Source organism: Carassius auratus, unplaced genomic scaffold, assembly GCF_003368295.1.
Source record: "Carassius auratus strain Wakin unplaced genomic scaffold, ASM336829v1 scaf_tig00032281, whole genome shotgun sequence".
Lineage (NCBI taxonomy): Eukaryota > Metazoa > Chordata > Actinopteri > Cypriniformes > Cyprinidae > Carassius > Carassius auratus.
Window position 1 is genome coordinate 46155 of NW_020525989.1, and position 26114 is coordinate 72268.

Below are 26114 nucleotides of genomic sequence, written 5' to 3' on the forward strand. Positions count from 1 at the left end.
TGCGGACGAGGCGCGGGGGCAGATGCAGGGGGCCACCCTCGGTGACGAGCAGGCTGGGGCACTGCGGCTGGCAGACGGGAGGAGGCAGCAGGTGCCCGCCGGGGCAGGATGTGTCATATCGCCTCAGTCTGTACGCTCTTTGAAGAGGGCCCAGCGCGTTTCATGGGTTGCTCCACTGGATTGGAGGTGCAAGAGGAGTGGTGGTCCCCAGAGGGTTGGTTCCCTGCGGGGTTTACCACCACTGTGACCCTCAAACCGCCCTTGCTACTGCCGAAAATGGATCTCATCTGTCTGCCAGAATGAGCCCCAGATCGCGGCAGCGGGTCTCCTCCCCCCTGAAGGTAGCGGAGCCTGGTTTGCAGTTCCAAAATGGTCATCTTCTCGCAATGAAGGAAATTCTCTTTTAGTGCTGAGGCGCATAGGGGAGATGGCCGCTTACAACCCACTCGACACTGGAACGACCGCCGCTGTAGTGCCGTCTCGCCAACACAGGAAGCTTCACAGAGCGTGCTGAACTCACAGTTCACTGTAGACACAGTTGAGGTAAGCAGAACGATACTGTCGCTCGGCTTCGAAGCAAAAAGCTGGTATGCATTGCACCTGCTGCCTGGTCACAGATGTGGCGTCGAAAGTGACTGACTGAAAGGGAACTAACATTTCGTCCAATAATAATAAAAAAGGCATTTTTTATTTATTGCTGCCTATCAGTTTAAAAATTGTAATTATAAAAATTGTGATAATGTTTAGGAGTCACTCTCTTCTGAAAAATCCAGTTCAGGTTATTTATTCAAATAGTAATGTGCTGAATCTTATGGTGGCTGCAGTTTGTTCTTGATATTTGTGTTGTGGTCTAATTTCATATCGTGCTGTAGTGGTTTGTGAAGGGTCTGAATAATAAATATTATGAAACATTCTCTCTGTACTAATTATGTTTTGTCGGTATATGTCCATAATGATTTTACACATTTACACATAATGATTTTTAATGTAATAACTGCCAGACAAGAACTAGTTTCTCCATGCCTACTACCACTCACTGCAGCTGAGATGATGACTTCTGACATGGCTAAATAATTAGTGAATTCAAGTAGTTTGATATGCTTCATAAGTAGTTTAACAGGCTATGATGGATAGCATCTTTCTTCATTCACATAAGATGCTCTTTTTGTTATGCACAGGTTGTTTCTGTATTTGTCCTATTACACTCTACACAGCTAAATATGGTCTAAGCTTCAAAGAGGCAGCAAAAGAAAGCAAGTATTACCTCTTTTTATAAAATTATAGTGCGCAAAAATGGCAATAAAATCTTGTGACCTTAATTTCAGATGTTTTTATTATTATTATTATTATTATTATTATTATTATTATTATTATTATTATTATTATTATTATATTGATCAGAATACTGTGGAAGGGGTGGATTATACTGATCCAACATTTACTACAAACAGCCCAGGAACTGTTAAGTTATGTTTGTTATCTACATATACTATATGAATAAAAACTGGGCTTTTTATTTATTGCACTGATTCTTGCTTTTCTGTTGTGCCCTGAATAATGAAACCTGCCCTAACCTTAAAAGTAAAATGCATTTAATCTTGTCCAAATATGACTCAAGATCTCAAATGGCACTCATGATCTGTTGGTAGTTTTAAGTGCATTGACTGTGTTTTTTTTTTTTTTAGTTTAAAAGTTCTGTTCTTGTGTGTACCTGTGCATGTACTTACTTGATCATGAAGCTTTCTTGAGTAGACATTTATTTGAGTGGGATATTTGATCGCACATTTTCATTCCCAAGTCTTGGTAAGATTTGGACAAACCACAATTTATTTATTTATTTTTTCTAAATACTAAGTATTTTCAAAGCCATCCACATTATACTATCCATGTTCTGATCATGAAGCAATAGTTATGGTAACAGGACAAAAAGGAGGGGAAAAGGTAAATAACTATATGTACACATGTATTAAATAGAGACACAGTACTATTGAATGCATAAATAAACATTGTGCTGAGGCTCAATCTGCTGACTATGTTGTGTGTTTTATAGGGTGCCGTTTGTAAAGCGGCTCATGCTGAAAATAACAGCAACCTTTTGTCACATTTAGCTTCAAACAATGTTTAAAAAACTGGTATGAATTTTTGATGGTCACTTTTTAGCACATTTACAACAATATTTGTCAACTTAGAGATATCTTAAATAGTTAAACATAAATTTTAAATGTTAAACCTAAATGTAAATGTAAATGTAAATGTAAATGTAAAATCTAAATCTAAATCTAAATCTAAATCTAAATGTTAAATCTAAATCTAAATGTTAAATCTTAATGTAAAATCTAAATGTTAAATCTAAATCTAAATGTTGTATCTAAATGTTTCGGTTGAAATTAAATATTTAGCTAAAATGCAAATTCCAAATGCCAATAACCGGAAGTGCCAAAATAAAAGCTCGATGAGGTCAGTGTGTGTTTATAGCATTGTGTCAAATAAGTAACAAATAAAAACCATCTCATCCGAGGAAATAGACTCTTGAACATGGATTATCGTGATAATGACTACCTAAAATAATAAACACGTTTGGAGAAACTGTATTTGAAGAGTAGGCTAGTGTCACTTTTATGAAAATATTTGCATGCTTAAACGCCAGCAAGAGCCTTTGCTCTCGGCTAACGCCCATTCGTTGGACATTTTGAATGACAGTAGCATCAATAGTTACCGTACCTGGTCAGGGGCGGGCGGGAAATAGCCTTTGCGGCCGTTTAAGCATGCGAACATGACAGAGAGTGATGACATGATGAGTATACAGTCTATGGTGAGGACATAACATTCAGTCAGTCAAGTGAGACCCCTCGTGTCTGGCTATTATGGCTACAGTTCATCATAAGCCCCACACTTTTCATAAAAGTGACACTAGCCTACTCTTCAAATACAGTTTCTCCAAACGTGTTTATTATTTTAGGTACCGTATTTTTCGGACTATAAGTTGCACCTGAGCATAAGTCGCATCCAAAAATACGTCATGATGAGGAAAAAAACATATATAAGTCGCACCGGACTATAAGTCACATTTATTTAGACCCAAAAACCAAGAGAAAACATTACCGTCTACAGCCGCGAGAGGGCGCTCTATGCTGCTTAGTTGTACTACAGGAGCATTGAGCAGCATAGAGAACCCTCTCGTGACTGTAGACGGTCATGTTTTCTCTTGGTTCATGTCAAATTAATTTTGATAAATAAGTCGCACCTGACTATAAGTTGCAGGACCAGCCAAACTATGAAAAAAAGTTCGACTTATAGTCCGGAAAATACGGTAGTCATTATTATGATAATCCCTGTCCAAGAGTCAATTTCCTCGGATGAGATGGTTTTTATTCGTTACTTATTTGAAACGATGCACAGACACTGACCTCATCGAGCTTTTATTCTGGCACTTATAGCACATAAGCTAACTATTTTGTTTCACCTGAAACATTAAAATTCAGCATTTAGATTTAGATTTATATGGAAGTAAAATAATGACATATGTCTTTGAAACAAAAAAGCATGCTGAATAGCACTAACTGAAAAATAATGCATTGCATTAGCAGTACTTGCATTTTAATGCCTTGTATTTCCAGGGCTTGCATTTTTAGGTCCTGAAATTTAACATAGTTGTTCAAGCTGTGAATATTTCAATTAAAAATATTTCACACACCTTTTCATAATTAAAAAATCAATAATTCATATTCACGTTCCAGAATTCACTTCCAAAATATTCAATCGGTTTAAAAATACGATGTATAATATTCGACAGGCAAATTTCGGTCCATTTTATTTCACTTTCCAAATTTGCTTCCACAAATTCAATGGTAAAATTCGGCAGATAATTCGCCCTTTCACATCCGGGAGCTGCAGGAATAGCAGTAGAGCACAGAGGCATGATCTCCATCTCCTGTCAGTCGCTCACCAGCAGGTGGTGCAAGCGGCTTCTGATGAAGACCAAAGCAACAGGTGGATTAAGTATTACAGTTACAAAAACTGATCTGCAGAAATGGAGCAGGCACTAAGCAGAAGTTTTGATTATCGGGGCATGTGGAAAAGCTGATTGTGTGAATGTGAATGTTTATTTCAACATCGATGCCTTTACCATAGACTGTATAAAGGCTGTTACCCGTAGCCTAGCAAGCAGCATTCTCTACCATAAAGGAGATTATAATGGGATTTTACTCAAGGCTGAAGTACAGACCTAACATTACATCTGAGGAAGACATATATTGCTTTTGGTTGTTTAGTTTCCGTAACTTTGTGTCATGGCTTGTGTGTCGCTGTGCTGTCCCCTCACGTCACACTCCAGGATTCCCCACACGAGTAAGGGGCCTTGCACATATCGCGCTTAAAAACGCATGGAAAACGCTAGGCACACGGCTTTCTCCTTCTTTCCAAAGCGCTCGGGCAGTTACGCTCATGAGGCGTCTGCCGTTGCTAAGCATCCATGACCTGCTCTCTCAAAGCTGAACTTTGTTACGGAAAAGGTGAGGAAGCTACATGACCCGGGGTGCGCTTGCGGTATTCTGAAAAGTTGAGATGTTTTTAACTCGATGCGGTGCGAACGCACCTGGAAAAAACGAGCGCGTCCGCACCGCATTTAGTTAAAAACTTCTAAACTTTTCAGAATACCGCAAGCGCACCCCGGTTCATGTAGCTTCCTCACCTTTTCCGTAACAAAGTTCAGCTCAGCCAAGATGAAGGAACAGCTGATCACAGCTGTATATGGATTGTCATTTTTAAATTAATTTAGAAGCAGAGCAACTACAAGCAGTTTTTAGTGCTGCAAATCCATTTATCCATTGCTGAAATTTCCGCGTCTTCATGGATAGAGCAGGAACCCAAGGGACCATCTGACAATTCCACTGACTGGGTTAAATTTTAAATAACGTACTGTCAAATTCTAAATCTTGTATTTCTCATAGTGATTATCTACAGGTGAGATTTTGCCAGTACCTCCCTTCATATATTTACAGTGTACAATTATTTACATATTAAAGATCACTGGAAAGGGTTTTTCATGTTCCAACAGTTGTTGTACATTGCTAGATACAAGACTGACTTACTAATTTTTTCTTAAACAATATTTGTGTAGTGTCCATTCAAAGAGAAATAATATTGGCCATATATATTTAGTCAGTTTGAGTAAATTATTAATTTAGTGTTAATTTGAATTTAATATTGTACTACGTTTCATTTTGAGGTAAATTTGCAGATGGTCCCTAAAGCAGTTTAGGCGAATAGACAACAAATATCAAATATAAAACTACTGCGCTTGGTTTTCTTTTTACGAAAAAAAAAAAATTATTTGGTGAAACTTTTTGGTTTGTGGGGCTCATTTCTGGGCTCATCTGCTGTAATGTACATAATATACAGTAATATATTGTTTTAATTAGATGCCGAATTGAATATTTTGAGGCAATAAAAGACGTTAATTTTTTTACGTTAAAGTTTAACACGGAGTTTTTCTTAAGTGACTTGCGTTAATATCCTCATCTGTCTGTATATAATTTGCTTCATCAGTAAGATGTGAGTTTAAGTCGCCTCGGATAAAAGCGTCTGCTAAGTGAATAAATGTAAATGTAATCGCTGTTAGTGCGCAGAGCTACGTTAATCAGTTTTCTTTTCTTTAACGGATTTCTGAGGGAAACCGCGTGAAACCTTGAGTGTTCGTTCATATTTTACATCTGCTTAACTGTATAGTTTGCATAATCACCAATAAAGTGTAATCTGAGATCTGAGGTCTTATATCATAGTATTAATTGATTGAGAAGCGTTACTCATCATTGGGGAATCCTGGAGTGTGACGTGAGGGGACAGCACAGCGACACACAAGCCATGACACAAAGTTACGGAAACTAAACAACCAAAAGCAATATATGTCTTCCTCAGATGTAATGTTAGGTCTGTACTTCAGCCTTGAGTAAAATCCCATTATAATCTCCTTTATGGTAGAGAATGCTGCTTAGGCTACAGGTAACAGCCTTTATACAGTCTATGGTAAAGGCAAAGATGTTGAAATAAACATTCACATTCACACAATCAGCTTTTCCACATGCCCCGATAATCAAAACTTCTGCTTAGTGCCTGCTCCATTTCTGCAGATCAGTTTTTGTAACTGTAATACTTAATCCACCTGTTGCTTTGGTCTTCATCAGAAGCCGCTTGCACCACCTGCTGGTGAGCGACTGACAGGAGATGGAGATCATGCCTCTGTGCTCTACTGCTATTCCTGCAGCTCCCGGATGTGAAAGGGCGAATTATCTGCCGAATTTTAACCATTGAATTTGTGGAAGCGACTTTGGAAAGTGAAATAAAATGGACCGAAATTTGCCTGTCGAATATAATACATCGTATTTTTAAACCGATTGAATATTTTGGAAGTGAATTCTGGAACGTGAATATGAATTATTGATTTTTTAATTATGAAAAGGTGTGTGAAATATTTTACATTGAAATATTCACAGCTTAAACGAACAACTATGTTAAATTTCAGGACCTAAAAATGCAAGCCCTGGAAATACAAGGCATTAAAATGCAAGTACTGTTAATGCAATGCAGATTTTTTTCAGTTAGTGCTATTCAGCATGCTTTTTTGTTTCAAAGACATTTGTCATTATTTTACTTCCATAGGATTTAACATTTATATTTAACATTTATATTTATATTTATATTTAACATTAAGATTTAGACTTAACATTTAGATTTAACATTTGGATTTTATATTTATATTTATATTTCACGTTTATATTTAGATTTAACATTTATATTTAGATTTAACATTTAGATTTAACATTTAACATTTAGATTTAACATTTAACATTTAGGTTTAACATTTAATATTTATATTTAACTATTTAAAATATCTCTAAGTTGACAAATATTGTTGTAAATGTGCTAAAAAGTGACCATCAAAAATTTATACCAGTTTTTTTTTTTACATTGTTTGTAGCTAAATGTGACAAAATGTTGTTGTTATTTTCAGCATGAGCCTCTTTACAAACGGCGCCCTATAATAGTGTTTTACATCAAATATGATCAAGTCTGCATCTGCTGGTAGATAATAGCAACTACACTTCTGTGTGACAAAAAGCGTCTTTCTCTATCAACAAGAAAATTGTTTGTGTATTCTGAATAAGTCATTCAAATGTCCCATCTTAAAACAAAGAAGTTAATATCATTAAAACTTGTCATCAGGCTTACTTGTCATCTATTGCTGCCTGCAAATGTAAGTAGAATTAGCTAAAGACAGTAATCTTTAATAATTTGTAATGGCTGTAGGTTTGTGGAAAAATAAACAAACTATACCATGTTCTCTGTGTTGATTCATGTTTGTTTCTTTATGCCATAATAATGTGCAGATACATAACATTAGCATTTTTTATTAATTTAAATAATTTTTCAGAATCAGACATTATTTTCAGTGATTTGATTAGATTCTGTTTCTCTTTAATCATGACGTTGTGGTTAATAGTGTTTTTTAACAGCATGATGATGCAATGAGTGAAAGATTAAGAGTTTTTTTAAATCACATATTTAAAACTTTAGACAGAGATATAACTTACAATACAGTGGAGTCAATCTTATGAAAACTAGACTGTAGGAGCCTCGTCTGTCTCTCACAGATTTATTTTATTTTGTTTAAATTTAAATATGGTTTCCTCCTTTAACAAGGACTGTAATACTTCCCTAAGCACATATCTGACATTATATGAAGAGTACTTTGGTCTCTTGTGTTTGATGCTCATTTGAACTGTAATTTTAGACGTTCTGGGAAGTACCCTGCCCCCACAGACATCTGTTTGTACTGTACACACAGCAGGTGGGCCATTTCTATTGTGTTCGATTTGATAAAAAAATGAAAGAGGAAACAGAGATAGGTTGTGCGATGCCAGATGGAGTTTGAATAAAATGTGAATAATAAAATGCCACTTCTAAGACTTTAATAATTAATTTATTTTTAATTATGTGTGTAAAATATAAGTAATTTATCTTGTAAATTTAAAACCAACATTCCCCCCTTGATTTTATGTCATTGGTGTCAGCAGTGTTAAAGTTGAAATTATGAAATGTACATTTATGACTCAATTATGTGATGCCATTAGTTTTTTTTTATTGATTGATGTGACATGACTTGACCAGAGTTGTTAAAAGAGTTTGTTTCAGTGGATGAAATTCACATTCACTAAGAATAAGGTATCATATCATTTAGATACCTTTGTTATTTTTATATAAAAATATACCTCAGAAAGTACCTAAGATTTATGATTTAAAAAATCATAGACCTAAAAATGAGTATACAGACAAAAATAGAAATATGCAAAGATGGTAGTGAGAAAGACTTTCAGCTATTATCTAACATCACTGTTGATGTGTCAGACTACATAAAAATGTCAGTATTACATGAGGGAAACTTGTTATTCCGGATTATGGAGTGTGTTGTCTCTCTATAATCAGACTGTCATGGCCAAAGAGGAACTGAGTTTTATGATGCTTTATCAAAGTGTGTCTCAGAACAGAAGATGTACTGCATATACAGTAAACCCAATGTTGCATCAGAATTAGACACTGCACTATTTACTGTAAACTGTTAAGAATTTATAGTCATGTGGACAAAATAGTTATCAGCATGGAGCCAGTTACTGGTATTGCTTTTCTCTGACATTGGTCCAGTAATAATGTGATAAACATTTAAAACATTTGCCGTAGATTTATATTTTCAAAGAGACCATGCAGCAGGAATAGGCCTTCTAATTTATACCAAGTTTCATCCAACACACACCTGCATGAAAATAAAATTCACAGTAGATGTTATGCAAAGCTTGGAAAATGCAAACTGTCTCATATCTTTTATGGAAAGTATCATTTGAAAAGTTGGACAGTTTTCATTGCATGTATGTATAATGCATTGCATTTGTGCAACTCAGCGCAGAACCTGAAAAACTTTTGTTTTGTTGTGTTTTGGAAAGCACATGAGGTTATTCATGCACTGTGACACACTTTCCAGCTCCGTTTATGAGCAAAAGCAAGATGTGTTGTGGTGTATGAAGGCTACTGGCTGAAGTCTGTTGATTTGCGTGTGGTAGGTGTGTTGCGAGCGCTTACGTGTGTGTGGGTGGGTTGGTGGTTTAGGTGAAGGGCATCTTGTCCCTTAACTTCGCACCTTCAACATCTGAGACCAAATCAGTTTCGTAGGTCATGATGCTCAGGGTTCATGCAGAATTAACTAAAAATATTTAATTTTCTTCAAGCCTGCATTAAAGTTCCAAATACCAGCTACACACCCCTTAATTTATTTTCACAGTTTGTTATGTGGCGTTACTTTTTTAAACTGCTGTACATTAAAATACTTTCCCCCCCACATAAATCTACAGCCCACTCACTAATTGCAAAGCAAAAAAACTGATTTGTTTTTTACAACTTTGCAAATTTAATAAAAAGGAAACACTGCAAAAATGACATTGCATAAGACTTCATACCCTTTGCTTTAAATTTAGATCAGGAGCATTCAAGTTTCACTGGATCATCTTTGAGATGTTTCTATACTCCGACTGGAGTTAACCTGTGGCTAATTCAGATGATTGGACATGATTTGGAATATGTCTATATAAAGTTTAACAGCTGAAATGGATGTCAGAGCAAAAACTAAGCCATGAGTTTAAATGAATGACCTGCAGAGCTGAGAGACTGGGTTGTGCTGAGACAGATCTGGAGAAGTCTACAATTAAATTCTGCTGTTTTGAAGGTTCACAGGAGCATTTGGCTTCCATAATCCATAATGGATGATGTCTGAAACAATATGGACTCTTCCTAGATCTAGGCTCCTGGCCAAACTGAGCAATTGAAGGAGAAGTTGCTAGGTTAGAGAGGTGATCAAGACACTGATAGTCACTTTGGTTGAGCTACATGATCTTATATGAAGATTGGAGAAACTTACAGAAGGACAAACATGACTGTGACACTCCACCAAATCTGGGCTTGATGGCAATGTGACCAAACTCAAGCCTCTCCTCAGTAAAGATACATGAAACCCTGAATGGAATTGATAAAAATACACCTGAATAACTCTCAGACTAGAAAAAAAAAAAGAAAAGAAAAAAACCTCTCTGGTCTACCTATAAATGTCTGTCCACTGATGGTCCCCAACCAACCTGACAGAGCTTGAGATGATTTAAGGAGAAGAATGGCAAAAAAAAAAAAAAAAAAAAAAAAAAAAGAGCATCGCATCAGTTCAATCAGGCCACGTTAGTCACGCTTGCATCAGTTGTTCCTGACGTGTACCAATCCAGTCTTGACACCTATCATATTTAACTAATTGATCTATTTATCTTCTATATCTCAAAGTTATTAAGGAGAAACAAGTCACTGGGCCTATACATCTTGAAAATGTAATGATTAAAGCAAAGGAGTAAAGATGTGAAAAAAATGTGTGAAGTGTGTTTGTGGCTAAACGTGATTCACAATATAGAAAATATTTTCATGGCATGTTCACTTTATGCTAAGAGGTTGTAGCTCACAGAGAATGTTTTGCATATAAAACCTTTCCCTTGGAAAATAAACTTGTTAGGCAACTTTTCACTCCATATCACAGTGTCATTTATATCTAAAATTATTTATTGTGTTTAATAGCATTTGTGGTGGCTGGTATTCACAAGTGTAATGTAGCTACACACACACACACACACACACACACACACACACACACACACACACACACACTTTATTCTTATTTTTTAATGTACAAAATTGGGCACACAACATTATTATATAGGCTGTTCTGTTCTGTTTGATATTCTACTCTTCGTTTTCTTAAAATAGAGATATTACCATTTCTTTTTTTCTTTTTATACACACTACACTGTCTCATGTTTCATCTTAACGTTTACAGACACACCAAAAAAAAAAAAAAACTAGCAGGAATTGCTGTTTTCTAACTTTAGTTTCTTCAAACACGTGCGCAAAAAAAAAGCTTGTTCGCTTTAATCGCGTAATAAAAACGGCGTTCGCGTTGATATAATGTGTCTGCGCTTTTTTCCTCAGAAACCTTGGAATAAAACGCAGGACTTCGAAAAACAAACAAACAATCACAGCAAACGTAAATGATGATTGTGTATAAGCAAACATTTTCTGCGCTTCCATTAAACGTAGGCTATTAAATGAAAAAAGATGCAAGTAGTCTGGCTGTGTCCTACCTATTTAATTACTACCAACCCACATCACCGGAGCTGCAACAGCAATGACGCCGCCTTTTTCTACTAGTTTCGTCTCTGTGAAGAGACATACACATAATATTATTCTCAGAAATGTCTCGGATTATGCTTCAAGACTGTTTTGGCTTTTAACGAATATGGTGTTTCGTGTATTTTTTTGTTTATGTCTGTGGCTTTTGGGAGGTAAGTAATTTTTTTATTGCTTCAATTATTCCCTATAGACTATACAATCAAACTCCGTGTTCTAACAGTTTGATGCTTGTTAAACGAAAACGTCATCTTCGTTTAATTTTCGCCTTTAGGGATTGAAAATTTAGACCCAGGGATGTTAAAATAATAAATAATATGTGCAGTTTACAGCACTTTAAAAGATGTAGCCTACAGTTTGCCAAAAAAATATTAAACTTCTACAGCCTACGTGCCAATTAATCACTTTAGTTTTTAGCCCAAAATTGTCATTTGCTCTCCATCATGTGTTTCCAAACTTGTAACAGTTGAACGTGGAATAGCACGTTCACAAAAATGGGAAATAGAGTATAGCACCAAAGAGAATAAACCCATATTTGACAACTAGTGAAAAGCATAATTTCTTCACCTGTGTGTCTTTCATGTTCTTCATCTGTGGAACACAAAGAAGATATTCTGAAGAAAGATACGTCAAACAAAGAAGATAAATCGAACAACAATTGACTTTCACTGTATTGACAAAGAAAACACAGAATATCTTCTCTTGTGCTCCACAGATGGAAATCAGTCACAGGTTTGGAATGACATGAGGGTGAGTTTGATGCTTGTTAAACCAAAACGTTATCTTCGTTGAATTTTCTCCTATAGGGATTGAAAATTTAGACCCAGGAATGTTAAAATAATAAATCGAATGTGCAGTTTGCAGCACTTTAAAAGATGTAGCCTACAAATGGCTAAAATATATATGCCATTTAATCACTTTAGTTTTTAGCCCAAAATTGTCTAATGCTCTCTATCATGTGTTTATAAACCTGTGACATGTATATGGAATAACCTGCGAAAAAAAGGTATTTTGCTTTTTCCCAAAAATGGGAAATAGAGTATAGCACCAAAGAGAATAAACAACTAGTGAAAAGTGTTATAATTTCTTCACCTGTATGTCTTTCATGTTCTTCATCTGTGGAACACAAAGAAGATATTCTGAAGAACAGTGAAAGTCCAAACAACAATTGACTTTCACTGTATATTGACAAAGAAAACACAGAATATCTTCTCCTGTGCTCCACAGAGGGAAATCAGTCACAGGTTTGGAATGACATGAGGGTGAGTAAATGATGGCAGACACTACATTTTAGGAGAACTGTCCCTATCCCAACATTTCATCATTATGTTGTTTATTGTATAAACCAGTTGTGTAAAAATGAAGTGTGATTCTTTTGTTCTATTTTTTACTACTTATAATTACTTATGTTAAAGAAATTGTAATGGAGTTTTATTTTTGTTTTCAAATAAACCCTGAAAGATATCTGAGGTTATAATCTGTGACTGTTTTGCAGACTCTTTTCTTCAGGTGTGTCTGATGTTTATTCAGATGAAACAGTGATATCAGTGATGGAGGGAGATTCTGTCACTTTAAACACTGATGTTTCTGACCTACAGAGAGATGATCTGATACTGTGGTCATTTAGATTAAACAGTTCAGAGACTCGTATCGCTGAAATCTATAAACAGATTGTCTCTGTGTATGATAATGAAGAGAATACTGAGAGATTCAGAGACAGACTAAAGATAGATGAGCAGACAGGATCTCTGACCATCACAAACATCAACAAATTACACTCTGGACTTTATAAACTACAGATCATCAGAGGAGAGATCAAACACAAGAGCTTCAGTATTGATGTCTATGGTGAGTAAACTGAAGAAAACCTATTGAAATAGTTTTTTACATTTTTCATTTAAATCAAATGCCTTGACCATCTGGAAGCACATTGTTATTGATCTGTGATGATTGACAAACTTTAAAGTCATCATTATCAATAATTGACTGTTACTGTTTTTCTTTTTTCTTTTTTAGGTATTCTGCCCATTCCTGTCATTATCAAATACTCTTCACAAAATGTTTCATCATCATCAGTGTCCAGATGTTCACTGCTGTGTTCAGTTATGAATGTGAGTGCTGTGACTCTCTCCTGGTACAAAGGAAACATTTTATTGTCCAGCATCAGTGTGTCTGATCTCAGCATCAGTCTCTCTCTACCTCTGGAGGTGGAATATCAGGAGAACAACATCTACAGCTGTGTGATCAACAATCCCATCACAAACCAGACCACACATCTGGACATCACTCAACTCTGTCAGTCAAATTCAGGTATGAAAGTATTTGTGACTTTTACACTGGGTGCATTTACTGTGACCGAGTTGCTTTCACTTTCACCTAATAACTGCTCATGTTAAAACTCCCTTAGAGTCTTGTCATGGCAAAATTTAAATAAACTCTCATCAGCATAAGAGACAGACTCATTCTCAGGTATAATTAAAAAGAAAGCTTTTATTCTTTGCAAAGAAGGTCAGACAGTCGTACAGAATACAAGTGATTTCTGCAGAGTGAAACCGACCCAGGGAGAGGGCAGTCCTCCACCTTATATCCCTTTGCTCTTCCAAGGTTACAAAGTCTTAGCAGCTGTAACTTTCCACATATAACAAGGAACACTCTCTATGGGCGGTTTCTCACACATTTAGGACTTAGGCATTGTCCCCCCACTACATGGCCCAATGAGCCTCTCAGGTCATTCTCAGACATCTGTTTCCCCCCCAGGTGTCGCCCTTCTGAACCACACAGCAATTCTAAGAAAACACATGCATACAGAAGCAATGTTAAATAAAGTATTCCACCACAGTCTATAATTGGACTGTTTGATGCAGTTAATAATGTCATGCTGGTTAATCGGTCAAATATTTTATGTTGAACTCACATTGGTTTACACAAATTAAGCATTTTGACTCCTGTGTGTGTGTGTGCTCTTAATTTTGGGTTTCACATCACATTATATGAAGGTTATATTTTTACTTATATAAATGATAGAAATTAAACTTCATAGAGTGTGTATGAGGTTAAGATAAATGTTATGATGAAATGTTATTTAAATAAAATTTTTAGAACAGTCATATAACATTAGTATTATCTGATATGTGTTCACATGATGTTGAATTTGAGAGAATATTCTTAGAACAATGTTCTTTGAATGTCTTCATGTCTTCACTGAAGGTTATGGTTTAGTGAACACATTCAATGAACAACATTTTCACAACATTCCTTTTATTCTTGATGAATGTTATCATTAACCTTCCTGGAATATAAAAAATAAAGTAAGAACAATATGCTGTTATCGATACCCTTCAACATGAAACCTAAAAACATACATTTCTTAGCTGGGAACTTGCTTTATTCACTTTAGAGGAGTACACTGAGCAAGATGTGGAGTTATGTTTTTATTTTGTTCATCTCTGTCACTCACTAATGCTGTTTGTGTTTTATCCACTACAGAATCCAACCAGACTTCTCTTCTTCTAGTTGTGTTTCTCTTGGTCTTGCTGCTGTTAGTGATCTCAGCTGTAGTTGTGATGATCTGTCAACGCAGAAACTACACACAAGTGAAACAAGAGGGCAAGTATTACATACAACTAAATATATAGAAGTGTCAAAATAAAAATCTTGGAAATACCACTTAAACTTTTTTTATTATTATCATTATTTTATCATTTATTACCAAACAGCTCAGAGTAATGAGGAGGAGGTTGATTATACTGCATTCACTAAACATAGAGATCAGGATACGGTAAGATATGTTTGCTATAATTGTCTGCTCTAAATCTCTTTGCTTGTAGAAATCTTGCTAAGCTGCTGTAGTTTGTTTAAATACATGATGCTAAATCCTTTAACTCTCTGGATTAAATGGTTCTTAAAGTGCTTCTGATTTGTTTTCTGTAAGGATCGAGTAATGAATCCGCTCCTAAAAATGGCATTTCATCTTATTTGAACATGATTCAAGCCCTCAGATCACTCTAAGGATCTGCTGTTTGATTCATGTGCATTGGCTGTGACTTTTGATGCTTTGACTGTCCATTATTTCAGCATTTTCTCTGCATGTGCTTATATCGTCACAAATTTCCCATGAATAGGTTCTGAATCCAATGGGACAATTATTTTCCTATTTGAACTGTCTCTGTGGGAACAATAATAATAATAATAATAAATAAATCTCACAAATCAGTTTATTGAAATGATTTGTACATTATTGGTCATTTTCATATTCTGACTGTGCTTTAAGCATGTGTAGTATCATTATTGTGCTCTCATCTCTCTCTTGATTTCCTCATGTGTTTCTCTAACAGGGGGCTAATGGACATGATTGGATGGTGTATTCAGAAGTTGTTTTTGAGAAGATGATCGTGTAGACTGTATGATCATACAGCTCGGTTTATTACATTATAATACAAAAAGGTCACGTGTTCAGCACTGTAGGATGCGCTGTGCTCATGGCTCCCTCTGCTGACCCTCAGTAAGACTTATAGTATGGGAAAAGGGATTTGTTTCTCTGTTGGTAGATAACCATATGTGGGACAAAAGGCTAGATTTTCAAACTTTCAAAATGTCAGATAACTGCCTTTTGTGAAGCAGTAATTTCAGTACTCCTACTCTGAAGATAAGACCATGAACACAGGTCATTTGTAATTTATTGCTGATTATTTTTATTTCTAAAATATCAGTCCAATAATATAATCCCAGATTCTTTTAATTATTTATGTCATAAGAAGTTTCTATGTGCATTCGGTATGTAGTGCGTGCTTCAGGAGCCTACATGTGATGCATTTACTCATATGACGTTTTTATTTTTTGAAGAAAGGTGTTGTAATAAAACTAGAGGTGGGCATAGATTAATTTTTTTAATCTAGATTAATCTCACTGTGATCTTGAAATTAATCTAGATTAATCAAGATTAAAATGGCTCATTCTAATTCTGCCGACGACATTCAGAATATGTGTGTTACCCAAATAAAATTGACAAACAGTAAGTCTTTGAGAAGGGGTTTATCAAGCTAGGTGGTGCATTCGAAAAGAAGCTTGTCTCCTGTTTCCAAAATGCATCACAAACTGCTTGAAAAAGCTGTAAACTAATTCCACATTACACAAGGTGCAAACAACATTACTCCTGTTTCACACCAATGTTTAAGTTTTTTTTTTTTTTTAATTTGTAGGTGTCAAGGTACAGAAACCAGATAATAGCACTGGATAGTCTTCAATGTAAAAATGAAATATACAATCAAACCTACATTTATTCAGACACTTTCAACATTTCTCCCATTGTTACAGTTTTGCTATATATATATCAAAAATTATACCTGGTGTCTGAATAATTTTTGGTTTGACTGTTAAAACTACAAAGAAATTCAGTCAAGAGCAGTGAGTGATTTTCATTTTCATTTTCTTGGATTAACATTACAGCAGCCAGTAGCTAAATTAGGCGCGGTCACTTTAAGAGACCATGAACGCATCCAATATAATACACATCTCGTTTTTTCCTCAACTGTTTACTTCCACTTAATAAATAACTGACAGTTCTTTCTAGCATAATTTCCAAGGTGGATATTTTGACATATTTTGTATGTATTTGTCGGCACAAGAGCAAAAACGAAGCAAATTCGATGTTCAAGTGTTTTTAGACGCCTTTCTCTGCGCGAGCCCTGAACACCAGAACACCGTGGTGTTGAATTGGGCTCTTTCACATCTTTTTGTTTGTTCAAACTGCGATTTGCATTTGTTCGTTCGGGTGCAGGAGGAACTTCGAGGTGAAATTCGCAGAAGAGAGCTCGGTTCATTGTCGCTGTCCGTGATACGCGGCTCTCTCTCTCTCTCTCTCTCTCTCTCGTGCGCACCTAACGGCACGCGCTACTCCGTTCAGCTTTTCCGCGTCTTGTGTTTGGATGCTTTAATGTTTAAATCGACAAGCGGTACGGCTTAACAACACGTGAGAAACATAAGCTTTCGTGACGATGCGCAGCAGTGGCCCGTCAACTGTCCTGAGCATCTTTTTAGGCTGGCCTCAGCGAGTCAGTTATATAAAATATCAAGGTGAAAGTCATCATAGCTCGCTTAGTATAGACCCAGCTCCCAACCCAACTTTGAGAATAGATTAACGGCGATATTTTTTTTATCGCCCGATAAGAGTCTCGCGTTAACGCAGCACGTTAACGGCGATAACGGCCCACCACTAAATAAAACACAACAAATAATGTGCTATTTAACAAAATGTTCTGCAATAGTTATCAGTATTAACTATGTCTGTGTAATGTGGTTCATTGATGGACACTGAATGAAGCTCTTGACAAAATCTCAGTAACATCTGAATATCTTCAGTTTTAGAGTCAATCTAACCTGACAAACACAGTTCATGTGATTTAATGTGATTGATGAATCGAGTTTTATCTTTATTCAAATTGTTTGAATGTAATTTTAGTTTATATAAATGTTGCAAGTTTGCTTTTTTTTTTTTTTTTTTTTGCTCCACAAAAAAATATATATTTTGTACTTGAAATGTTTGAAGGCTGTTGAAGTGATTTGTCTATTACTGAATAAAAATATTTTCTCTGCACTGATTATTTGTCTCTTTATGCTAGTAAAGTCCTGATGTTGTTCATAGAAATCTGATGCACATTTTTAATTCTATTTTTATGAATACCAGAATCAGATATTGTTTTGAGTCATAAGAATGGATTCTTACATTATTGACAGTATGGTTGAAGCTAAAGCCTGTGGTTTCACTGGATATGGGGAAGAGCATCACATGTGAAAGTTTAACATCATAACCTTAACATCATGAGAAATTTTTCATTTGTTTTTGAGTGGTTAACTGATCCTTCTTACAGTTTGACATTACACAACTGCATTGCGATGTCTGTTTTTAAAGACGTGAAAAGTCTTGGTGGAAGATGCTGAACTCTTAATGAGGTCAGTGCGTCAGGGGTCTGATCTCGGTGCGTCTGGTTATTGTTCTGGGTAAATGCACAAAGCAGAATTCAGTGTGAGTGTGTGGGTGTTAAATATGTGGTTTTGTCACATCCACAAGTGAACATTATGATGAAAACAGCAGTGTGTGAACAACCAGCGTGAAGCTCAGGTGATCTAAAGTGATTTTATAATTAAAGGGACAGTTCACCTAAAAATGAAAATTACAGCAGGATTTACTCAACCTCAAGCATCCTAGAAATATATGACTTTCAAACCAATACAACTGGAATTATATATAAAATGCCATGACAAGAAAAAACACATTTAACAACTAATGAAATGATGACAGATTTAAGGGTGAAGTCAAGTTAACTGCATTGATTTACTGATTTACCTGAATTCACCCATATTTTTTATATTAATTGTGATATATTATTATTATTTTTTTATTAAACTGAACTAAGCTGGATGGTTACATCACTGTTTTCTACAGAACTGCTTTATAGATGAACTGAACTCATTTCATAATTGATGAACTTCACACAGTTATTAAACTGAAGTGAATTAACCATGAACAGTCCCCAATCCATCCTTCAATCAGATCTCAAGCCCACCAACCAGTGTGAAGTCTGCACTTACAGGGAAATATTTTCTGTCATCATTTATTCACCCTCATGTCATTCATGTGACGTTCTTCTTCTGCGAAACACAAAAGCTGTGTTTTGAAGAACACTGGGGTCCAAATGACACTGAATTTTACCGCAATGACATTTGTTTAATAGAAGAAAGTCAGTCACTGTTTTGGAACAAAATGTAAGTTAGTAACTGTAAATAAATAAATAAATGCAAATAATCATTGTGTATAAGCAAGTGTTTTCTTCTTCTTCATTGCTTCAATAAATGTATTTAATGACTAAATAAAAAAGTGGAGGTAAAAAGGTCTGTGTGTGGAAGGCTAGTTAATTTTTTTTCGGACTGAAACTGTCGACCCCCAGTCAGTGAAAGAGCATCAGCAAACGAGACGCCTCCTCTTTGAAGAAGGTTTCTGAAACGTGAAGAGCTTTTTGTTTGTTATTTTCAGACATGTGGCGGGTGTTTCATGCATTTTTCTGTTTTTGTTTATTGCTCTTAGATGGTAAGTTATATATTTTTTACAGATATATTTCTTGTAATGCAGGCAGACCAGTCCAGTTATTTCTAACAGTCTGAATAAAATCAGGAACAGTTATGATAGTGTAAAAGTTTCTTCATCTTTATTGAATTTCTGCAGAGGGTTTGAAAACTTTGATCCTGGAATATTAAAGGACCAGTTCACACTGAACTTAATTTAAACCTTAATGTGTATATGGGATATCCGATCAATTTAAAAGTACAATATTTAGCCAAAAATGCAAATTTGTTTCCAAACCTGTATGACGTGTATGTGAAAAAAAAAAAATATATATAAAGAAAACATGTTTTGCACTTTAATATCTTTTAACATATTACAAAGGTGATACCCCAGAGCAAGAAAATTATTATTCTATTTTGGGATAGTTAAAAAAAAAAAAAAATAATTCACGTCTTAGTAAAAAAAAAAAAAAAAAAAAAAAAAAAAAAAACTTTTTCAGGCCTTTCATGTTGTGATTAACTTTTTTCTGCAGAACACATATATTCTGAGAGGGAACCAAACAACAACCTAAAAATATATTTTTTTATAAAAAAATACAAAAAAAAAAAACAAAGATTATCGTCTTGTGTGCTCCACAGAATAAGGACAGTCATACAAGTTTGGAATAAAATGAGGACGATTAAATGATGACAGAAGCTTCATTTAATGTGAACTTTAATTTTCTTATTATTTTACTGTTAATTGTGTAAGCTAGTTATGTTATAAAAGAGCTTAATACTTTTGCTCTACATTTAGATTTTTTCTGTACATAAGTTATATAATAATCTTTTTGTCTAATTTCCAATCCCGCTTTAATGGTTTGTGAAGTTTCTGAAAAAAATAAATATTAGGGAACATTCTCTCTGTACTAATTATGTTTGTTGGTATATGACCCTAATACATTTACACAAAGATTTTTGATTAAGTAACTTCCAGAGAACTAGTTTCTACAGCCAGTAAATATTTTATTTATTTATTTCCATGCATACAGAGTCGTGAAGGCAGACTTGTGTCAAGAATTGGCTTATTGCTAAATTTTTCATAATAACAAAAAAATTATATAATTTTGTATAACAAAAACTGGACATTCAATTTATTTCATTCAATCATTTTATTAATTTTATCTGTGAATTTTAAGGATCTTTTTCAATAATGTGCCTCTTCTGTAGCTTTCTTAGCTCTTCTTCCTGTTCCAGTGTAACGAGGAGGCTGAGGCAGTATTAGTATCCATTTGCAGAAGCTTATTAAGGAAAGATCTTAGAGACCGAATCATTAAACCAGGCAGACAGTCAGTACTGTAATGGCAGTCTGATCTTTCAACATACACAAGGGGAATCCACAAAGCAGAGCTGAGTAGGCGAATTCAAATCAAACACAAACATCAGTCCAATCAGGCTATAAATCCAATGGAACAATCCAAGAATCAAGAACGTGAAGACGCAAACAGACAGGCAGGCAGAATAACAAGGAGAAAGTCTTGGTAAGGAAGGTTATCTGGCAATAATTTCACAATGAGTAAACACGCTGTTAACTCGTGTTAAATAGTTTCAAACAGGAAATGACTGTAGAAGCAGAGGGCTCCCGTAGGTCACTTATACATTCAGTACAAGAGATATCAGTCCACATTTATGAATAATATTCTTTTTTAATTTTTATTGTTGAAATACTTCCTGGGAGCTAATATTTAGACAAAGGGTGTTTCTACATAAAATCAAAATTGTAGTGTTATATGCTATTTCATGTTTTTCTCTGTCTTCAACGGAAATCTTATCAGAGCCAACTGTGTGGTCTGTGATATATTTACACAGGACAGTGAAACTGATGCTGATAAAGATCATTTATAGTTCAATACACACATTGTCTGATCAAATGATTCATTAACGAATCACCAAAAATATAAAATAAAAACAATATACTACAGTTTTATAAACAGTATGTATATAAAATGTAAACTGTATTTAATACAATGCAATATACATTTCTTCTAAAACAATGTCACAATGGTTTCTTATGTGGGTGTGTTATGATATTTGATTGTGTTATGATGATTCTTCACAATGTTTTGATGTATTGTGTAAAATATCTTATTTCAAAAGTCATTCATTGTTATATTGTGAGTGTGAAGCAGCACATGTTGGTGTTTCCGAGTCATGTCTTGTGTTATTGCGGTCAGTAAATGTGTGTGAGCTGAATGCATGTGGTCTGAAATGCTGAGAGGATGTTCAGATAATGCACACAGTTTTAGACGGTGTGTGTTCTTGAGAATGTGAGGGGCCAGTTTCATCTCACAACCACAAATAAATCTACTGAGAACCTGTTAGACTCAAACCTGTGATATATATATCTGAAGTGAGAGTTTCCAGAACCAGCATGATGTTCTCTCATCTGTGCACTCTCCTCCTGTTTATCTCGTGCTGTCCGTAACTTTTCAGCACATAAAGAGTGTATCAAGTATCAATCTCATCGTATTATACATGCCTAAGTACATTAAATATATTAAATTCATAAAAAGTAGTCTACATTATAAAACTGGCCGGAGATCAGTTGTTGTTCATGGTTGACCAAATCAAAGCAATTTAACAACAAACATTTTAAAATGTTTCGTAAGCAGCTGATCTCTGTCAGACATGTTCTGATAAATCAACATTAGAGTTTATTCACCAAACTATGTTGGTTAATAGTGTGCTGCTTCATCTCCAAATGATTCATAAAAGTTGTTGAATTCACATTATCATGTATTGTGGAAATATACTTTTAAAAGTAAACGTGTTCAACATATAACTTGAAGTTGATTGTCGGTGAATCTGCCCACTTACTGTACGTACTAAAACTTGAAGTTCCTTTTTAAAACAGAGTCATTGATTCATTGATCAGTGTTTGATTCATATGTGGATATTTTACAATGTAAATACAGTAATTTCTCATTTAGAACATTATTTCATTTCAATAAATGATTGTGTCAAAACATTTGAAAGAGATTTGTGATTGCACGTTCATGAGATGTTTTGGAGTCAGATCTTGTGTTATTGAGGTCAGTAAATGTGTGTCTGAGCTGTGAGAATGTGGTTTAAAGTGCTGCAATGATCTTCAGCTGAAGCACACAGTGTTAGATGATGTTTCTGTGTGTTCATGTTCATGAAAGTGTGAGATCTTCTGCAGTGTTTTCTTACAACCACAAAGTAACTTTCTGAAAACCTGTTAGACTGAAAAATACCTTTGATAAATCTCTGAAATGAGAGTTTTCAGATCCAGAATGATGTTTTCTTTCCTCTGCGCTCTGATCCTGATTGTCCTGTGTGGTGAGTTACTCTTTTAATCAGGAAATGGGGTTTATAATTGTAATTTATTTAATGTAAATGTAGTTGTCTAATAATTACAGTATATTGCATTTATATGATTTTCAGGTGTGTTTGGTGATAGAGATGAAGTGAAGTCAGTGTCAGTGACTGAAGGAGATTCTGTCTCTCTAAACACTGATGTTACTGAAGTACAGAGAGATGATCAGATACTGTGGACGTTTGGACCTAAAGAGACGAGAATAGCTGAAATCCACAGACAGAACATTTATATAGATGCCACTAATACAATATTTGAGGAAAGACTCCAGATGGACAATCAAACTGGATCTCTGACCGTCAGAAACATTAGAACTGAACACACTGGACTTTATAAACTACAGATCATCAACATAGAAAGAGGAATTTCATACAAGAGATTCAATGTTTCTGTCTATGGTGAGAAAATGTATTAAGATATTTTATATATTTACTAAAGATCTTATGTTACAAAATATGCATAAAAAGCTGTTCTTTTATTATTAAAAGTATGCTTATGTATATTTAGCATGCTGATCATTTTTATGATCACCATCTTCATTCATGCCGTTTGATGCTTATTGATTATTGTTTTATATGTTTCTACTGTAGATGGATGTATAATCCATATCAGATGTTTATTTCCTGTAGTTGAAATTTTTAATTATGAACATGTTAAATCTCAAGTATTGTTAGATTTACTTCACTCCTCTCCTGACTCTAATGTATGAGATCTCATCTGTTTTCTCTTTATAATCGCTTCAACAATTAATATTTCAGTGAACACAGAAGAAGATATTTTGAATAATGTTGATAACAAAACAGTTGCTGGTTCTCACTGACTTATACAGTATGGGGGAAAAAAAAAACACATTGAAAGTCAGTAAGAACCAGCAACTGTTTGGTTACCAACATACATCAAAATATCTTCTTTGTGTTCAACAGAAGAAAGAAACTCGTACTGGTTTGAAACAACTTGAAAGTGATGACAGTATTTGAATTTTTGGGTGAAGTATCCCTTGAAGGGAATTACAGCTTTTGTGATTTTGTATATGTATAATATTATTTTCAACATTAACAAGAGTTTTCACATTTAATGTTTAAAGGGGGGGTGAAATGCTCGTTTTCACTCAATCTCCTGTTAATCTTGAGTACCTATAGAGTAGTACTGCATCCTTCATAGCTCCAAAAAGTCTTTAGTTTTATTATATTCATAAGAGAAAGATAGTCTGTACCGTTTTTTCCCGGAAAAACACGAGCGGCTGGAGTCGTGACGTGTGGGCGGAGCTAAAGAATCACGAGCGCCAGTAGCTTTTGCTTTGAGAGCGTTTGGAAGCTGTGACTTTACCGTGAGGAAAAAAACATCCAAAACAAACCATGGCTAACAGTCAGATTCAGCCGTTTATTTATGATCCAGAATCAGACCCAGAGGCTGAAATTTAACAAGAGCAGCATCAGCAACGTATGTACTGAAACTGTATATATTTGCTTAGCGGTTTTGGAAAATGACTAAGTTCCACTTTGTAGTCTTTTTTTTTTTTTTTAAGCTGTACATGTGGAAAGTGCAGTTTGATGACAACATCGCATGTTGTTTACTTGATGTGCTTAAGCGCCGATAGCTAAGTTAACAACACAGAGATATTTTAAGCAGTTTTACTCACCGCCTGTGGTTCCAACACACGATCGTGACCCTTTTTCGTTGGGACTGCATTATCCTTAAGAAATAAACGATGTGCAAATCCGGCGTCAAACTGGACCTTGTTTGTAAAAAAAGCATCTTTGAAATGCAGGGAACAAACAAAAACACTTGCACAACTCCGTTGATGCTCTGTAAAAATAAACTCCATCCACTGGTCCCTTAATGCTGTTTTTTTTTTTTTGGTAATCTGTGCAGGGTTGTCTTGCCCTGGCGACCAAAACCACACTTCTTTTGTGACATTTCGCGATGCTCTCGCTCTGATCAGTGAATGTCTGTGCTCTCAGTGCTCTGCTCTACGGGAGCGCGCGCTCTTCTGGCAGAAGTGCCCTTAGGACCCATATAAGAAAATTCCGCTTCATCTAACGTCACACAGAGCCATACTCGGAAAAAACTTTCCGAAACTTGTGACAAACCGGAAGGAGTATTTTTGGAACAGAAATACTCCTTCAAACGTACAACTTAATTTTTGAAACTTTGTCCATGTTTAGCATGGGAATCCAACTCTTTAACAGTGTAAAAAACTCAGTATGTATGAAATAGCATTTCACCCCCCCTTTAATATAAGATAGATATTGTAGTAGAATAAGGTCATGTAGAATACAACATTAATATGTGCTTTATAAGTAATAAACAGCCAATATCTACAAAGAAGATTAATAATATTTAGACATTTCATGATCAATAATTTGTTGTCCTAAAATTATATTTGTTTCTCTCATGTTCTCCAGCTCTTCTTCCTGTTCCTGTCATCACCAGAAACTGTTCTCGTTGTTCATCATCAGAAACATCTTCAAACAAGAACTGTTCATTCCTGTGTTCAGTTGTGAATGTGAGTGCTGTGACTCTCTCCTGGTACAAAGGAAACAGTTTATTGTCCAGCATCAGTGTGTCTGATCTCAGCATCAGTCTCTCTCTACCTCTGGAGCTTGAGTGTCTGGATGATTCGTACAGCTGTGTGATCAACAATCCCATCACAAACCGAACCACACATCTCAACATCACTGAACTCTGTCACACATGTCCAGGCACGTCAGTGGTAAAGTTAGTGCTATTTACAGACCTGGAAGGGTTCAAATGCACACTAATGTCTCCGTGTTCTTCTGTTTCTTTCCTCAGACTCTGGTCATTGTTGTGGTTCTACTGAAGCTGTGATCCGATTGGTCGTCTCTGCTCTGGTGGGCGTGGCTGCAGTTGCTGCTGTAGTTTATGACTTCAGATCTGGAAGAGCTCAGTAAAACAGAACAGAAATCTAACTGCATGTATTAAAAACAAAACATGTTACTTCTGATGACAAGGTGCACAAAACCTTTCAGAATCAGCTGTTTTGGGTTAATTTGTGTTCGTGTTTGGTTTTGAATCTCTGTTGTGAATGTCATCAGCAACCTTGTGGGTTTCAACAATGTTTATTTTTCTTCATTTGCAATAAAAAAAATAAAAAAAAACAATGTTATCTAAAAGTCAGTACAGAAAGAAGCAGAACAACAACAACAAACAGTATCTGAAAAATAATTTTGTCTTATATAAATAGACATAAGAGATATATTAACTATGTCAGACTTCGTATTTCCGCTCAATTTCAGTTCGCTTCTGTACTCAGTCTGAGATGGCAAACCGTCTCCCAGTTTTTGTCTGGCTCCAAAAACAGCCGGCCAATCAACGAACAGAGGGCAGACCAAGATCTGTGACGTAGATGCTAAGCTAACCGTAAGATCCAAATTTAAGACTGTAGTTTAGATTAGAG

The 26114-nt window shown here is 35.3% G+C and overlaps 2 protein-coding genes across 2 annotated transcripts; both read left to right on the top strand.

Annotated features, from left to right (window-relative positions):
• Positions 1-12812: 12812 nt before the first annotated feature.
• Positions 12813-15659, top strand: LOC113080860 (CD48 antigen-like). The gene is made up of 5 exons (XM_026252912.1): positions 12813-13110; positions 13279-13572; positions 14749-14868; positions 14979-15040; positions 15597-15659. Exons 1-5 carry the CDS (start codon positions 12813-12815, stop codon positions 15657-15659), a joined length of 837 nt encoding a protein of 278 aa, XP_026108697.1.
• Positions 15660-19293: 3634 nt separating this feature from the next.
• On the top strand, positions 19294-25525 carry LOC113080861 (SLAM family member 9-like). Its single transcript, XM_026252913.1, has 4 exons — positions 19294-19345; positions 22765-23094; positions 25102-25409; positions 25490-25525. The coding sequence occupies exons 1-4, from the start codon at positions 19294-19296 to the stop codon at positions 25523-25525; spliced, it is 726 nt and encodes a 241-aa protein (XP_026108698.1).
• Positions 25526-26114: the final 589 nt, after the last annotated feature.